The 18406-nt window shown below is 42.7% G+C and overlaps 1 protein-coding gene across 1 annotated transcript in view; it reads right to left on the bottom strand.

The window, feature by feature from the left end:
- Positions 1 to 623: 623 nt before the first annotated feature.
- LOC129328214 (zinc finger protein 318-like) overlaps positions 624 to 18406 on the bottom strand; it is an 87366-nt gene continuing 69583 nt past the window's right edge. The window contains exons 7-11 of the mRNA XM_054977116.1: positions 16220 to 16319; positions 15801 to 15946; positions 13657 to 13851; positions 12657 to 12725; positions 624 to 1459 (exon numbers count right to left, since the gene is read on the bottom strand). Coding sequence (XP_054833091.1) covers positions 12681 to 12725; positions 13657 to 13851; positions 15801 to 15946; positions 16220 to 16319 — 486 coding nt within the window. The 3' untranslated portion in view covers positions 624 to 1459; positions 12657 to 12680. The remainder of the gene's footprint in view (positions 1460 to 12656; positions 12726 to 13656; positions 13852 to 15800; positions 15947 to 16219; positions 16320 to 18406) is intronic.

The raw sequence follows: 18406 nt of genomic DNA on the forward strand, positions 1-18406 counted from the left end.
AAGATTGTTTCAGCGTGCAGAAAACTAATCACAGCAAATAGTCAGAGGACAAAAGGGGAGCTATGCCCACCTTTCAGTTGAAAAGAGCCAGTGCGAAAGTATCTTCTGGTGTCTGCCTCCTTCAAGACATTGTAAGTGCATACAGACATCACTGGCTATGTTCTCAACCCACTACCCCCTCCCTTGACAAAACCATGGCAACAATAATCAGGGGACACTGAGCTCTTTGCCCCCACAACCCTTGGTGCCAGGCTGGCTAGGGAATGTTTCAGTTTAATTTCTCAAGAAGCCAAGTCAAACTGCCTGATGAACAGGTTTTACTTTCCTCCTCTAGCAAGTCTGCTTTCCATAGGAGTCAATGGGACTCCATGTTCAAGGAATTATTTTGAATATCGAACTAAAAAAATGGACTTGGAATTATTCATAAATATTCTAAATATAGTATTAGCCACTGCTTATGAATATATCTGGATTTGAATTGTGCATCCCTACATTTAACTCAAGACAAGTCCTACAATGAGCAAAATAATAATAATAAAGTTAAGTTATAAATCCATTAGTAAGACCATCAATTTTAAGTATCACTTTGGGTTCCAATAATTATACCATTATTTAAATTTAACTAATTTCAAGTTGTAAACGTTCTTTAATATTCTAAATTCCAAAACAGAAAAATGAATAAAGGACTAACAGGATTCTCCCAATTGTATTCAATCCAAATATAAAACAAGATGCCGACTGGCCTTAGACATAAGAGCCACAGTTACTTCATGACCCTTATATAAAGAATTCATATTAAAAGTCACTTAGTTGACTTCAGTCCATGAATCCAGGAAGATAAACTTCCAAGTAAAAACTGGCAGTTCTGCCATTCATTTCCTCAAATCAAGAAACAGCTACTACATTAAAGTTTTAAGGTAGTAAATAGCTTAGTTCCTGTATGAAACAGAAACCGTATGAAACAGTAGGGGACTCAGCAGTAATAGGTTTTCCCAAACACCTCCAAATATAGAATCTTCACTTGTAGAGAGAGGTTTTTTAAAAAAATCATCTTGACTTTCTTCCAGGTGATCATCAAGTACATTTATGGTCATACTTGGCATGACTGAAAAGGATCACATCGAGGCAAGGTCTTGGATGCCCACACAGGCTTGTATCTCTGCAGCACCAATTCTTCCGCACTGTCAACTTTGGTTCGGAGTGTGCGCTCTTCTGCCCAGATGGGTTAAGGGGAGAGGCAGCGGCATACAGAATAGCTCTGGCAAGGCAGAATTCCTGGCCTCATGCAGATGCCTTGGCTGCGCAAGCAGCTGTGTCTGTAGGCAACCAAAAAGTCCGCCTTGGTCCAGCCCTGGTTCTTCTGCCCTCCCAATTCCCATATGGAATGAGGGCTCTTGTCCCATTAAGGGGTAAGGTATAAAGCCTTGGCAGATAGAGAAGTTTCTGCTAGGTAGAATTCCTGCACCCATACCAGGAAAAAACACATTGAAGAACATTACATTTGTTTATCGAAGTATTTATAACCATCCTTTCCCCACACAATAGGCTCAAGGTGGTTTACATAAGCATACTATCAAGGATGCATAACAATAAAAACATCATCAGCTCACGTCTATATCCATTATTAAAAAAAAAAAGCAGTAAATCCAACACAAAGTCCAACAGCTTTTTATAAGATATGTAAACCCTGCTTTCCTCCCCAACAGGGAGCCAACGGTAGGAGGGCCAATTGTTATTGGGAAGTATGCCAAATGAAGCAAAAAAAAAAAGTTTTCTTGCTGGTGGAAGACAGCAATAGAAAGACAGGCAGATCCTCCCTGGGGAGGACGATCAAAGGTTTTAGTACCACAACTGAGGCTTTTTCTCAGGTTCCCTCTCAGCTAACCTCTAATGCCCAGAGCCCAAAGCAGGGCCTCCGAAGATGCCTGGAATCAACGGGTAGGTTCATATGAGAGAAGGAAGTTCTTAAGGTATGTTGCCCCCAGGCTGCATAGTGCTTTAAAGGTCAATACCACAACCTTTAATTCAGCCCAGAAGCAAACTGGGAGCCAGTATAGATAGAACAACTGGAGTCATATGGTCCCTATGACCCACTCCTGTCAGTATTCTGGCTACAGCATTCTGTACCAACTAGAGCTTCTGGATAGTCTTCAAAGGCAACCCCATGTACAGCACATTGCAGTAATCTAAACTAGATGTTATCAGATATGTACTACAGTGGGAAGATCTTTCCTGACCAAGAAGGACTGCAGCTTCAACTTTTTTGGTATAAAAGGCTGCTTTAACAATTGTCTAATAACTTCCTCTTTTGAAGGGCTAGGAAAACTTCTGTCAGGAAGCACTTGACAATCCAGGCATGAGGGGACACCTTAACTTTCTGTCAGCAAGATCCTAACCAAGATGGGGAAGGATCTAATTTACAGTTGATGACCTTCACAATTCCAAGAATCCCGTCAGCATTGTACTGAAAAATAAATCTAAACATACCCACAGCAACCTAACTAGATAACACCATTATTTATTTAAAACATATATGTGTTTATACGTTTAACCATCCCAGCCAAGCAGGGTCCCCAAGGTAGGATACCTCATATGCCTGAGCTGCATTCAGACCAGAGTCTACACTGGTGAGATCAGACTGATTTTATTTGCCAAGAATTCTGCAATAATATCACTGCTGAAGTGAATGGTTAATTCACTCTCATCTATGAGTCAAAAATGCCATATAGAGCCAGTTTGGTGTAGTGGTTAAGAGCCACAGGACTCTAATCTGGAGAACTGGGTTTGATTCCCCACTCCTCTGCTTGAAGCCAGCTGGGTGACCCTGGGCCAATCACAGCTCTTTGGAGCTCTCTCAGCTCCACCTACCTCACAGGTGTTTGTTTAAAGGGATAATAACAACATACTTTGTAAACTGCTTTGAGTGGGTGTTAAGTTGTCCTGAAAGGCGGTATATAAATCAAATGTTGTTGTTATATCCCTAAACAGTTTGGCTGGATTTAGCAGACTCAATGGTAGCAGAGAGGGGGAAAAACATCTTTACTGTTTTCACCATCACTTCCTAGGCCAGTGATGGCGAACCTTTTTGAGCCCGAGTGCCCAAACTGCAACACAAAACCAACTTATTTATTTCAAAGTGCCAACACTGCAATTAAATCTGAATACTGAGGTTTTAGTTTAGAAAAAAAACTCAAGAGTTGTCTGAACTAATTAACATCTCTCTCTCTTTCTCACTCACTCACTCATGAGCCACGAACGAAAATAAAGCAAGTTAAACGAAAGCTGTTTGCCTTTCTTTACACTAGCAGCGTCTTGCAAGCACTCACTCACTTAGGAGACACGATGCAAGTAAAGCAAGTTAAATGAAAGCTGCTTGCCTTTCTTTACACTAGCAGCGTCTTGCAAGCACTCTCTCACTCACTTAGGAGTCACGAATGGAAGTAAAGCAAGTTAAATGAAAGCTGCTTGCCTTTCTTTACACCAGCAGCATCTTGCAAGCACTCTCTCTCACTCAACTCAGGAGTCATGATGCAAGTAAAGCAAGTTAAATAAAAGCTGCTTGCCTTTCTTTACACCAGCAGCGTCTTGCAAGCACTCTCTCTCTTATTCACTTAGGAGTCACGAATGGAAGTAAAGCAAGTTAAATGAAAGCTGTTTGCCCTCCTTTAGAAAGCCAGGCCCAGCAGCCTGGCTGCTGCCTCTGCTTCCTGCTGCTAAAGAGACTGGCAGCAGGGAGGCAGCACTGAGGAAAAGGAATCACGTGGGCAGGGCCAAAACCCACATGATCGCTTTTCAACGCTAGGGGAACTCCATTGCAGCACGTTCCCCCTCCAAATGAGCCCTGGACTTAGTGATCCGGCGACATGGCTCACGTGCCCACAGAGAGGGCTCCACATGCATGCCATAGGTTCGCCATTGCTGTCCTAGGCTATGATGTGTGTGTGTGTGGTGCCCTAAAGTCACAGCTGACTTATGGCAACCCCTGACAAGAGTTTTCATCGCAACCGACTATCAGAGGTGGTTTGCCATTGCCTGTCTTTGCAGCCCTGGTCTTTGCTGGAGGTCTCCCATCCAGTTACTAACCAAGGCATAGATCCAGAGGAGTTAGCCATGTTAGTCTGTAGTTGCAAAATAGTAAAGAGTCCAGTAGCACCTTTAAGACAAACCAACTTATTTGTAGCATAAGCTTTCAAAAACCACAGCTCTATTCATCAGATGCATCTGATGAAGAGAGCTGTGGTTCTCGAAAGCTTATGCTACAATTAATTTGGTTAGTCTTACAGGTGCTCCTGGACTCTCTACTATTAACCAAGGCATGTACTCAGCACAAATGGTCTGCCAGAGACACTAAAGACATGTTTTAATTTTCTTAAATTCCCTCAGCCAGGGCTCAATCTGAGAGGAGACAAGGATACTAAAGAGTAATTCTGCCAATTATTCCCCAAAGCCTACTATTCTAGGTCTTCAACTGGGGCCTCTATAGAGTTGCTGTTGAGGTTTTTAAAATCCCCTAGAGCATTCTGGAAATTAAATGGATTAATAAACCAATCGATCTAATCTGGCCTCAGGTAAACTATGTGTACCTTCAGCAATAAGTGATCTAACCAAGAACTGAGTCTTATTTCTAACCCTCTTACTAAATCACCAGGAAACTGCTTAATATAAAAAGCAGATCCAGTGTAAAACCCCTTGAAATGATTTGAAGCTGTTTTTTTAAATGTCTAGTAAATTGCAGAGGAAGAAGGGGGGGGTGAAAGAGGGGGATTAGAGTCAGGTGATTGGTTGATGACTGGGAGTATTGGTGGAGCTAAGGAGCGTGGAGAGAGAGAGAGTTTTCATTCAGTTGGGAGTGAACAGTCAAGCAATCAGGAGAGAACAGTGTCTTCCAATTAGAATCCAATATAGAGTGGGGAAAGGCATAAAGATTCTAAAATGAAAAGAGAGTAACAGCAGCACTTATATACCACACTTCTGGACAGATTAGTGCCTCACCCAGAGCAGTGAACAAGTTAATATTATCATCCCCACAATACAGCTGGGGAACTGGGGCTGAGAGGAGTGGCTTACCCAAGGCCACCTACTGAGCTCATGGCAGTAGTGGGATTTGAACCAGTAGTGTGCTGATTTGCAGCCAACCCATTTAACCACTGTGGTACAGCAGCTCTCATATAGGGCATATTAAGGGCTGGAGAGTCGAATCTTAATATTTCCTGAATATTATGAGAGATGAATAAGCTGACAAAACCTGAGTGAAAGAAGAGAGAAGTGATTGTGAAAGATTGTGACACTGTCTAAGACAGAAGAATAACATACTCAATTTTATTTTCTGAAGAAAAGTTACCAAATATGCTGAAACCAACAGACTTCATGTACTAATAAAGGTTTATTTTGTTTATTGGTCAATCCAGAGTTATATGCAATTTCTATATACCAGTCTCATCTTCAGGAACACACAGTCCCACGAAGAAGCCTTAACGCTTGGGCACAGTATTAAAGGAAAGGTTAGTTAATCAGATTGTAATTGAATTCCTGGTGGCAGCATTACCAACCTGGAGAGAGAAATAACAAAAGGGTTTAAGACACTGTATCTAACCACACAATTAAAAGGGTGTAGTTGTGATACCTCTCGTGTGTGTGGAGTCAAGAACAGTTTGGGTCAGTCCGCTGGTTGTCATGAAATTCTGACCTTAGTCAGAATTTACCTCTATGAAAATGCCTGTTATCAAGCTAGGCAGAAAGTAAACCAAATGCCACTATCTGTCCCTGTTATCCAACCCAAGAATTAATTCTAGCCACTGTGGAATTCAGTGACAAGGGTTTTTCAGAAAAATCTGAATAGTTTTTTTTATTAAAATGTAAGTAATACTTAAAATATTTAAATATCACCAAAGAAGGCAAATATACCATGTACAAGCCAGGACCATGTAGAAGCATGGGTGTGTATGTGTCTATCCACATTTCCTATCCACATGAGAGAACCACATACCTAGCTAGAAGTGACTGAGAAAGGAGGAGCTTACTCTTTCGTATAGGGAATGACCTATTTGTCCAATGTAGAGAGCAGAAGGGTATTGCTGACACTTGAAAACATATATAATACTGGAAGATAAACAAGTTAATGAACCTGATATAACTGGTGTTGTTAGGGCTAGTGATTGTGCTGTCGGAGTAAATATGGAGACAGGGTTGGCATTTTGGTTTATTGCAGACCCTATACTACCCAACACTGACAGACTCTGGGACCAGGTCCTGCAATAAACCAATAAATGGACATAATAGAAATCATAACACTTAAAAACCAGTGGGAGAATCTTCCAGAACATTCCACTGCTGACTAAAAGTGGCTGTCCTCAAACAGAGATTACCATGTGAGATTGCTGAAATCGAGTTCATTTGCAAATTCAGAATAATCCCCCCCTCCCCCCTGGGCTGAAGAGAGGATTCTTATCTCACCACAGATGCTAATTTCTGCTCTAATCAAGCTGTATTGTACATTTACATCCTGATGCCCTCACTTGTAACACCCTACCCACCTTTTGCTGGGATATAAAGATTCAGGGATCTCCATTCCTACTCGTGTCTGAAGAGGAGCTCCCCCTGCCCGCGAAGAAAAACCAGAGTGAGGGCATGTTAGAACAGCAGCAGCAGCAGATCCCTCTGCTGTCGCTGTGGCTGCAGCTTTGCCGACATGGTGGCTTTCTCCAGAGCAGCTCCCTGGGGGCAGACAGCCCGTCAGACGCAGGGTGCCCTAGGAGAGAGCAGCAACTGCCTACCCCTGAATGGAGCCTGAAGCTGGCAGGTGGAAAGCAGCAGGAGAAGGAGCTGCTGAGGCTACTCGTGTCTGAAGAGGAGCTCTCCCTGCCCCTGAAGAAAAACCGGAGTGAGGGCATGTTAGAACAGCAGCAGCAGATCCCTCTGCTGTTGCTGTGGCTGGAGCTTTGCCAACATCGTGGCTTTCTCCAGAGCAGCAACTGTGGCTTTCTCTCAGATGCAGGGTGCCCTAGGAGAGAGCAGCAACTGCCCACCCCTGAACAGAGCCTGAAGCTGGCAGGTGGAGAGCAGGAGGAGGAGGAGCTGCTGAGGCTGCCACCACCACTACTCCACCACCCATTCTTAAAAATGGAGAAAAGAAACAGAGAGGGGAAGGAGTCTCCAACTACGCTTCCCAGGTAAACTTGTGGGATCAATTAAGTGCTCTCCACGTGTAATGAGAGCCAGCTTGGTGTAATGGTTAAGAGTGTGGGACTCTAATCTGGAGAACCGGGTTTGATTCCCCACTCCTCTACTTGAAGCTAGCTGGGTGACCTTGGGTCAGTAACAGCTTCTAGGAGCTCTCTCAGCACCACCCTCCTCACAGGGTGTTTGTGTGGGGATAATAATAACCCACTTCGTAAATCGCTCTGAGTGGGCATTAAGTTGTTCTGAAAGGCGGTATATAAATTGAATGTTGTTGTTGTTATTAATGCAGCACTTGTAGCTTGGCTCTAAGATAACTAGAGCAGTAGAGTTTTTGAGACCAAGATTTCTCAGCTAGACAAAATCTGAAACAATGACATAAGAAAATGAACAAACTGAAGCTCAAGATGTGTCAAAGAGGCATAATGGTGGAAGCTTATCTACCGCTGTACAAGTGAACTAAAAAAAAGTGAAAATAGTTACTTTGCTCATAAAATATTCTTGTTCAGACCACATAGACCAGGATGCTTTAGGCTTGGGGTATACAGAGACATGATGCTCTACAAACTCACATGGATTTATTTTAACCTATCAGATTTGAAATTTGGACTGCTGAAATTCAAACATTTCAAGGCCAAGATTCAGGGACTAGGGAGGGGGTTCAACCTGTTAACTAATTTACAATTGTAATAATAATAATTTAAATTGTATTATTTTCTTCAAATCCTGGTAATCATAAAATATTTGTTTTTGAAAAAAATACTGTTGCAGGAATAGGAGAAATTAGAAAATAGCAGTATGGATGTGCGATTTGGTATTCCTAAACTGACTACATAACTGAATAATACAATACCAGTATTATTCAGGTGTATTTGAAATACCCAAATATATCTGGATATTCTAGTATACCAAATACTGGATTCCTGAATATACCTGAATTATTCGGGTTTATCTGCTAACCACTGTGCCAGCCATTTTAAAACTGGCTTACTTCTCCCTTCTGTTCTTTCCTGGGTTTTTCCTCCTTCAGCAGCAGGAAGAGTTGGGAGCGAGGAAGAAGGGAGGGGAAGTGAATGAGTGACCACAGGATGTGTTGTTGGAGGAGCTCTAGTTGTCTGGCCAATCAAAGGGATTCTTTGATGGGAGAGGTTTTTTCAAACTCTTGCAAGAACATAAAACCAGAGGCCAAGTTGATGGCAGCAGGTGCAAGGCAGGTCTCTGCACAGGTTGGGGGAAGGACACAGCCCTCCCCTCTACTCAGCTACTCTTATGCTTTTTTCTAAGGCTGCACTGGACTCTTCTCCTGTCACTCATTCTGTACTTTCAGAGTAGGCCTAGCTGAGCTGCACTACACTTACTAACAGCACAAACCCACATTTTTCCAATCCCCTGATTTTTTTTTCAGTTTTCATCACCTAGCCAAATATAAAAGCTAGCTAATTTTTATGGGTCTAACCTGGAGAACACAGGGAAGAGGGTAACTCATCTCATTAGCAAGATGATCATTCTACACAGATGACCCTTTTCCATAGTTAGGGATGTCAGCTTCTCCAGATTGCTCCAAGAAGTCTGCCCTCAGTATGTATCACTTACTCGTACCACGCTGAGCTGGACTGTGGTGCCCTCCCTTTACAGGGCTGCCAAGAACTATGGGAAGGCACAGTTGCCTTCACATCAGATATCTGGACTTCTTCTCAGTTGCAACAAGCATATCTCTGGCTGACAGTACACAGGTTGCAACCCAGTGACCTTCCAGGCAGGGGTGGGACAACCAGCATCAGACAAGATCAGGTGGGTGGCCACCAGGCTGGCTACTGCCAGGATTTGCTCTACACTGAAGGACTCAACAAGGCGCATATAGCAGACAACATCTCTGCTGCTACTGAGAAGCAATTAATAGAGTGGGTAGGCAGGGATATCACCACAGCATACATGATGATGGATGGCAACAAAAACATCTGGGCAGTGGCAGTACAAGTGGGCCTCAAATGCATTTACTGTGTGGTCCACAAACTTCACCACATGGTGAGGGATGCACTGGGTTTGAGTCTGACTCTGAGGATCCCAGATTGGACACTGAAACTCCTGAGTTCCAGTGTCTCATCACGAGATGCCGGCACATCATGAGTCACTTCTCCAACCATGCCATACTTGACCATTTGTGATGGCAGTCTGCTGCTCCACCAATGTGGCTCTCTGAGAGCCAAACTATGAGGGGGAAGAGTGAAGTTCAGTCAAGAGGAGTAGCTGACCATCTCCCAGACAGTGGAGGTCCTTAAACTCTTTAATGACTTCACAGTCACGGTCTTGTCTGACATGGCAACCTTGGGTCTGCTGATGCCTTTGATCCAAATATTTCAGAGGATTATGGCCACTTTCTGAATCCAGGCACAGGACATGCAGACTTGTTTCAGCAGTGTGTATGCTTGTGAGAAGGCTGAAGAGGGCACTGAATCCTGCCTGCAACCTGTAGCTGAGCAGCAGGTATACATGCTGGTCACCACGTATGACCTATGCATCAAGGGATTGCTGAGTGAACTGGAAACCTCACCAGTTTGAGAGACAAGTTCTCATAGCAGGGGCAGCATACATAGGCCAAGAGGGGTAACCAGCCAGCAGAGGGGAAGGAGAGAGTGAGCAGCTCTGCTGTTCCCTATATCTCACTTTCTTGGCAGGGTTCTCCCACAGCCAGTCTTCAGATGCCCCTGGAGATGGAAGCCAACAGGGATGCACTTGGCACCTCTGGGAACATGAGGTCCATGAGCCAGGATTCGGTGGAGGCAACAGTTCTCTCAGAGGGTTGCAAGTTGTGTACCACCTGTCCTCAGAGCTACTGGGCCAAGAATGGGGTGGCCTGGCCAGACCTCTCTCAAGGCTCAGAGGCTCCTCTCATGCCCTCTGAGGAGCACACAGAGTGAACATGTCTTCTCCTCTGCAGGCAACATTGTCATTCCTCATCACATTTGCCTGCTCCCTTAGAGCAGTTGGTTTTCCTAAGAATCAACTTGCAGCTCTTCAATTTCCCTCCTCTGGACTTTGAGAGTGAGTGAAGTGAGCATGTTCTCCTTGTGCCTGCATCCTCTCTCAGTTTGTGCTGGGGAGGTGGGGAAAAAGTGCTCTTCCCAAAACTTAAAACTTAGGGAGAAAACCAGCAGGACCGTTCATCCAGTTGATACCCTGTATAAAATCCACGTTTCCAACTTAGAATTTCTCCCCCATCAAAACAATCAAACAAAACCACCAAGCCAGTCAGATTGGACCCTGGCACAATTCTGTGCAGCAAACTGAGAAAAGTGGCACCAAAATGTTGTTTTCTTGCCACTGGAACAGGAAGATTCAGAGAAAGGTTAGGGAAAACAGAAACCACACTGACAATGTTTTAAAACAAGCAGAAACCAAACCCGCAGAAGCACACAAAATGAAGCTAGTGAATGCTGTTGTGTTGTTCTTGTGTACAGTTAACTTTCTTCTTTACCGGGGTGGGGAGGCCAGTGATGAAAGGCACCTACTGCAGCTCTGTTTTGAGGCTTCTCTGGGCCAGTAACAGTGTAGCCATTGCAGACTGCAGAGAGGGGAGAACTTGGGTCACCTCAAATTATGTTTGCTTTCTCGCTTTCTGAGGCCTTCTTTGGGAAAGGGATCTTATATCATCCTACTTTGTGTGTGTATTCCTGCTTGCCACTGGCAGGTAAGTAGCTGTGCTTGTGCCAGGTTGGTGGTTCTGCTGCTGTGTTGATATCTGGTTCTGTTCTGTGGTGTTACCACATCGGCCCTGGGTTCTGGCTAGCTTCTGTGACACTTATTCTCTTGGGCTTGCAACAATGTCCCTTGCTTCACTTTGGTTCTGCTGAGATTCTCTGGTTTGACATTGGTTCTGCTGGGATTCTTTCATTTGGTGTTTGTTCTGTTGGGCTTTGTTAGTTCAGCTTACATTGGGACTGGTGACCAGGGGTCATCCCTGCATGTTTGATTAAGGTTTCTTTGCCCAGAAAAACCTTGGAATTTTCCCGCCATAGGAAACGATGGAGAGTGGCTGGGGGCACCGTGTCCAGGGGCCAACAGAATTGGACTCTTTGGTCCAATCATCTTGAAATGGGGGCGGTTCTCTACTGGACAGGGAGGACTAGGCTCCCTGCAATTTTGGTGGGTTTTGCACAAAAAATGTCCCTCATCCCCCCAGATAGTTTCCCCCATACGGAATAATGAGCCAAATATATTCAGATTCTCAAATAAAGCCCAGATCCAAATACTGTATCAGTATATTTAGATCCAAATATCAGGAATACCAAATATATACGATGATACCTGTATTCAAATAATACCCAATTTTTCTTTAGTGCGCTATCCAGCAGCATTCTACCAATGTCCTCTCTCCTGATCTTTCTACAGATCTGGGAACTGTTATTAAACAACATAGTAAGAAGGATGCTATGGTGATACAGAAGGCACCACTGAGTTGCAAATGACTCATAGTGCCCCCATCCATGGAGTGTTCCAGGCAAGAGATAAGCAGTGGTGGTTTGCCATTACCTTCCTCTGCATAGCAACCCCCATCTTCCTTTGTGGTTTCCCATCCAAATATTGACTGTGGCCAACCCCTGCTTAGCTCTCAAGTTCTGATCAGCTAGGCTATTCAAGATGCTATTGAACATATAAGCAAGAAGGTTTTCAACTGTAAGGAGGTAATACATTTTATGCTATTTGTAAGAAAGAATGGTCAATATGATTTTCAAGGTAGATCTCTGTTTCAGATCAATAAAAAAGATCTTGTGGAATGACATCTAGAAAGCCAGCTTTTTACTTTTTACCAGAGGTTCATTAATCGTAGCTTTCATGTCATGAATATCTACAGTAACTCCTTGTTGGAACCACTGTTATAATGTATGGAATATTTTTCTTGAGACTATTTGTCACTGATACCAACACACTGACAAGGTGCTCTACAAACATACATAGATTTTATTTCAAATTTTCAGACGACTGAAAATTTATAAAAATTAAACAAGATCAAAGAGGATCTTCAGGACATCTTATATAAACTTCATCCCTGTTTTACTCCATCAAGATTTGTTTTCCCCCGTGTGCGGTGTTCTGTCCTAACTGGGCATTATGTTATTCGTTAGACTGTTCTCTAGGTTCTGTATTTCAGCACAACTTATATTCCTAGGTGGACCCATTAACTGATTGGGCCTTGTTTACTATCATGTATCAATCGATTGTTCCTGTTTGGACTACTTGTCCTCTCAGGGAAAGAGACTTGGCCTTGCATTGTATTTACCCTCATCCATTTTATTTATTTCTTCCCTTCAACAGGTTCCTACTTCCTCAACAGCAGTGTTTAATTTTCTGCATTCATAAGTTTCTGCTCAAGTGAATAAAATTAACGTTCAGTTATAAGAAACTGTGGGATTGGATATGAGTTTAGCAGTTTCGATTAACACACAACCCAATGTGTCTTAAGGCCAGAATATGTCTCTTACCTGTCATCCTTTTGTCTCTTCTTTTCAAGTAGTGGTGAGTACATACAGAATGTCCTTGGTTGGCAGGCCCTGAAACAACAAGAGGAAATAGTGGTCGTGGGGGACATGGTAGTGCAGGTGCAAATGACAACAGTGCTTCTAGTGGCAGTGAGAGTAGAAGAGGTGGGTCTGGTATTAAAGGAGGAGGATGCGATTTCTGAAAAATGTGAAGCTCTTGTTTCATCTTTGCTATTTTTAGCACTACCTGATCTTCTGCTGATCCATGCTTTCCTGCCTTTGATTCAGTCACTTCTTGCCTCTGTGCCTTTGCATGTTCCATGATGTCTGATACACTTTCAGGCACCTGTACCGGAGCTTCTACCTCTTCTTGCAACTTTATATTCTCCTGTGTAGCCTTTAAAATGACTGCCCCCCCTCCAAATGCTTTTGTAATACATGGAAATGGGCCAAGTTCTGGATTATTACCCTTTTTTAAAACAGGGGGCAGCTTGGTGCTGGCATCAGAGGATTTTATTCCTGAAGTCTTAGTAGGTGCTGGCTTGTCCAATGCTGAAGAACTAATCCATGACAATAGTGGTCCTGGTGGTTGTAGGAGTATAGGACAATGGGGACTGTCAAAACGCTTAAACTGCTGGGACATCTGTGCTGTTCTTGCCATCTTCTGTTCCTTTGTCATCATCATCCCAAGGTTCTCTGCCTCTGCCACAGTGAATTTCTGTTTTGAATCTGGATTTCCAGACTGGGACTTGCTTTCTCTATGTTGGCCTTCATCTACACTTTGATACTTTGGGGCAGCTACATCTTGGTCTTGACTCTGATTATCTATCTCTGTTTTCCTCAAGCTGCACTTTTCAGAAGACAACTTGCTTAACTCCTTTTGGTATTCCTCCTTCTCACCTTCCTTCTCAACTTTTCTGTCATCTTTCTTCAATACAAGTTTAATAATTAATTTCTGGCCATGAGAATCTTCTTCCCCTTTATTAATCTCATTTTCACTAACCTCTTCTCTCAATTCGTTGGTGATCGCTGATTCTTCTTTCCTTGCCATTTTTGCACTCCTTTCATCTCTATCTTCTTTTTCCTTTCTACACCATTTCCGTTTCAGGTTGCAGTCTGTTTCTTGAAGCAGAGACAATCCCGCTTGATGGTCCAGGTTCCTCCACTCATCACAGACTGGATTCTTATTCAAACAATCCTATGAGAAGAAGGAAAATCTCAGTATGATTACTCAATATAAAATAAAGCCTTGGAATCACAAGGATTTCTGCAAATAGAAGAGAGAATTTTTTCCAAATTCCAGCCCCCTGCCACACACTTGCTGCTGTTCAGTTAAGTGAGCATTTTCAGCTGCAGCAGAACTCCCACCCCCTTTCTGTCTGTGGAAATTACTACTGGACCAAGCCTACATTAGAACAACAGCTGTGGATTATTATACAGAGAGCCCTCAAAATCAGCTCCTTCATGAAGCAAGTAGACTGAACCCTACCTCTGGAGCCGAGTCCCCAGCAATATTATAAGCATTTGCAATGCAGACTCTATACCATCTAACAATAGAAGTCTTAGATTTATTTTGCTTCTGTCTCTTGCTTCATAGATTAAAAACACAAAAGACTTTCTGAAGGACTGCATCATTAGCAGGAAGATTTTGAGGTCCCAGCATACATCTAAGCAATGCCATGCCTTCTCTTTGAGATTAACTGGTTTGGAGCAAAAGGAAGGGAGACAATTTCTTGTTTCAAGCGAAACCGGAATTCACTTCCAGGACAAAGAATTACCCAAACCTTATACAAGCTGGGTCAACCAACAGAGCCACTTAATCCAGCATCCTACAGGCTGGATTAATGGCTATAAAAAAATTTCTATTGACAAAAGAGAGTCATGGGCTCAAAAGGTATTCTGCTTATGATTTGGATCACTAAATTGAAAATCCAGATAGAAAACCTGTGTGCTACCATAAGACCTAATAGGAAATTAACTCTCAGGAACTGCTTCATATGTTGGTAGGAATAAGACAGTCAGCAACCAGCAGGGAGGAGTGGACCTGAACCTGCCACTGCTACCTGCTTCCTTGAAACGCTGTGTATGACCCAACTCCAATCCAGCTTGGAGGACCTCTAACATAGTGAATTTGAGCTACTAATGGGACAACCCCGATATCCTAACACAAGTACAGAAATGCATCCAGGTGCTCGAGCAGAACTTTCTAATGGACTCCCATCTAATGCCAAGAGCAAGTACAAAAACCACAGAATAACCCAAGCTTCTTAGTGTAGCCCTTTCAGGACCCAAGTATAAAGTTGTAGAAGCTCCAGCTTGGGGTAGAATAATGGTTCCTGACTGAGAAAGTCTGGACAGAGTGGCAGAGCTGAATTTACAAATCCACGAACTAAGAATGGATGCAACATCCTTGGATGTGAAGAACAGTTTCCCCTTGGCATTGGAAGGCCTGGCAAACAAACTTAAGAATGGGGTTCTATATCGCTATTTTACTAACTGGAGTACTTCTTTATGTGCAAGACCCGGGGGCATCCAAACCATGCTCTCAGGTTACTCCCCCTCTGTGGTCACCCTTTCTTGCCACTTCCTAGGCCTGCAGGGTCTCAGACGTGAAGAAGGAAGGGGTTTCTGGAAACCTCATTCCCACTCTCTGCAGCTTGTGGAGAGCCTGGGGACACCTCCACCCAATCTCAGAGGCCCCTTATGAGGCTTGTATGTCAAGCCAAACACGACCTGCTGACTCCCCCAGGAGAAAGTGGAATGAGATACAACTGTGAGGCTGGCTCAGTGCCCCCATAAGCAACTTCAAAGAGCGAAGAATATTTTCTTCCTTCTGTATAACTATTTCTTTTTTCTCTGAAATGCTGGTGTACAAGCAGTAAAAGATACCACCAACTGGCTAAACCAGGCAAAGCAGACGAAGAAGTAATTACAACTATTTGTTATGAAAGCAGGAGGAAGACCAACTCTGGGAAGAAGTAGTAGGTGCCAATACTTATTTCTAAAGAGAAGATTCCCCTAAGTGGGCAGATTAGAGAGACTATAGCAACAGGCATAGTCCTTTTGATGAGCAGGTTTCCAACTATTTGTGAGCCTAATGGTAGTAAGCACAAATAACAAGGCTTATTCCCCCAGGATCTGACATACCTTGTCAAGCTCAGACTGTGTCTTCTCCACTGTTTCAGTCTCTAACTGCAGCTGATTAATCTCATTCAAAATTTTTTGTTCTGTGTGCTCCAGTTCTGCTAACAGAACATCTTTGTATTTTATATTTTTATTCCGTAGAATCTGCCCTGAACCAGACAAAATAATCAAGTACAAGAAAATAATATTAACAATATGTAATATTGTTTAAACAATTCAAATTATTAAACAACTAAGAAAGTTTGTCAAATGTCATATAGGAAATATGCTAACTATCACTGTTTAGGATAATAACCTGGAATGTTCAAGGTAGAAAGAAAACAAAAAAAAATCACTCTTTTTCTAGAACATTATCTAATACCTAACACAACCAGTAGAAAGTAATCTGGAGAAAAGGGAAACAAAATGAGAAAAAGGAGTACCTCCCTGTCCTGAAAGTCTACTCAACTCAGACTTCAGGTCTTGAAGTTTCCTCTTTCGTGTTTCTTGTTCAGCCCTCAGTTTCTCTTTGTCATCCATTACCTAGAAAGTGTGAAGGATAGGATAGAGAAGATATAGGGAGAGAAAGAGACATGGATCCTGTTGTTGTAAATGAATTAAGAGTACTTTAAATGAATGCCACCGCCACCGCCACCCCATCTTACTGAACTCAGACACTCTTTGGTAGTGACACCACCCCTAAGATATCTTCAGAATTATATAGGATGCTGCTAAGCCACTCCCAGGTCAATTTGAACATGCGTGCCTCTGTGCTTTCACTTCTCCACAGGGAAAGCTTCCTCTTCTATTTTGAGTAGCATGCCTCTTGATTTGAAGATAGCACATTTTTAAAAGGTTTATTCTTCAAAGTGCATACAAAGATAGTAGAGTTTCAGGATTTTGGAATTCTGATAATATAAAGAAAAGTACAGCTTCTTATTAGGTGCTTGCTTGCACCCTCTTCTCTTCTAAGGCATAGGAAAGACAGCTGATCCTAATATTCAGGCTCTGACAGCCAGCTGCTGATGGGTAGACTTCACAATGATGGACCTGACAAGGGGCTACCTAACAAAGGGTTCCTTCCTTCTCATTCAGTATTTCTGGCTGCCTCTGGGAAAGAGAGGTCTCTCAACAGCAAAATGAGTGTGTCAAAGTTCCAAACAACATCAGTCCACCCATATGGGGGTTTGCAACCAATACTGTTTAGGGTGGATGCAATGTTTCTGAGTTGTTTGCAAGAAAGGATGCAAGAGATGAGACTGGAAAGGGCTCTTCTTTGATCTTCTGATGCTGAAGTATTTGTGAGCCCCTGTGATATTGTTAGGAACAAAACAGGCTCAGGGTCCATGAGGCACAAGTACAAGGGATTGTTCAAGGGCTCTGACCTTTATTTGTTATTCTATTTAATTTACAGTCTGCTCTCCCTGCAAGTAGGCTCAGAGTGGATTCACAACATATAAATAATAAAAATATATAATAAAACATTGGTAGCAATCATATAGTACATTAAAATACTGCACTAAAACATCAAAGGTAGCTCACACGGCACCTCACATCTCAGGACCTCCTCAAGGTCCATGGGGCAGGGTGGCAGTGATTTAATAAATATCAGTCGGGACGTATCCGGCCCCGCTGGAAGGGGCTGGTTGGGCAATTCATCTGTCTCAACCACCTTGCATGATCTTACCCTGAAAGAGTGCAGTGTCCAGCAACTAGTGCCTGAATTTCAAAGCAATATTTATTGAGTGCAAAGCAAACAACATACTATGCTCTCTCTCTCTCTCTCTCTCTCTCTCTCTCTCTCTCTCACACACACACACACACACACACACAGAGAGAGAGAGAAACCGGCTCCCTCTTATCTCTTAAGTCTCAGGGTTTTATAGTCTTTCTTCCTGTCGCACTTCCAGTTAGCTGGTTGCTGTCCACTTCTTGTCATGAGATCATCAGGCCTCAAGATCCCCTGGATGGTTATTACAGATCCTGTTGTCCACTTGTTCAGATTCAATCCTCTTCCTTTTATCTTTTGGTCATAAATTCCCAGAAGGCAATGGCACTTGCTAACAGCAACGATTCAGGGGCTTATCTTCAGCAGGGTGTCAGGGAGCAAGGTTCCTCTAGCTGTGGAAAGAAGTCACTTTGTTCTTCAGCAAAATTAGTTTAAAGTTACTAGTATTTGTCTTATTTGCCCAACAAGGGCCTCTGTGTCGAAAGGCACAGTTCCACACATTCTTTTTTTTTTTTGAAAAAATTTTTATTGGGTTAGAATCCATTATTTTTACATTTACATTCAATTTTCCCCCATTTTTCATTTCTAACCCCCTCCCTTTCCCCCCCTTTTGTTGACTTCCAACAGCTTTCCGACCCTTTGTCCCCTTTCCCTTACTTCTATTAGATTCCTCTATCTAAAACAAATATATATTCTCCATTAATCTAAGCAGTACACCCTTAACTATTTTTAACATTGTATGCCCAAACTGTAAGTCTTTGTTTCCATCTTAGATAAACAATTTATCCCATTTTTCAATTTCAAATATTTCTATATATCGTGAACCATGTACGTCATACATTCATTTAAATCAAATAATTTGACTTATTCTCTATATATTACTCATTCTATCTTTTTGTAA

Source organism: Eublepharis macularius, chromosome 1 (genome assembly GCF_028583425.1).
Source record: "Eublepharis macularius isolate TG4126 chromosome 1, MPM_Emac_v1.0, whole genome shotgun sequence".
NCBI classification, from domain to species: domain Eukaryota; kingdom Metazoa; phylum Chordata; class Lepidosauria; order Squamata; family Eublepharidae; genus Eublepharis; species Eublepharis macularius.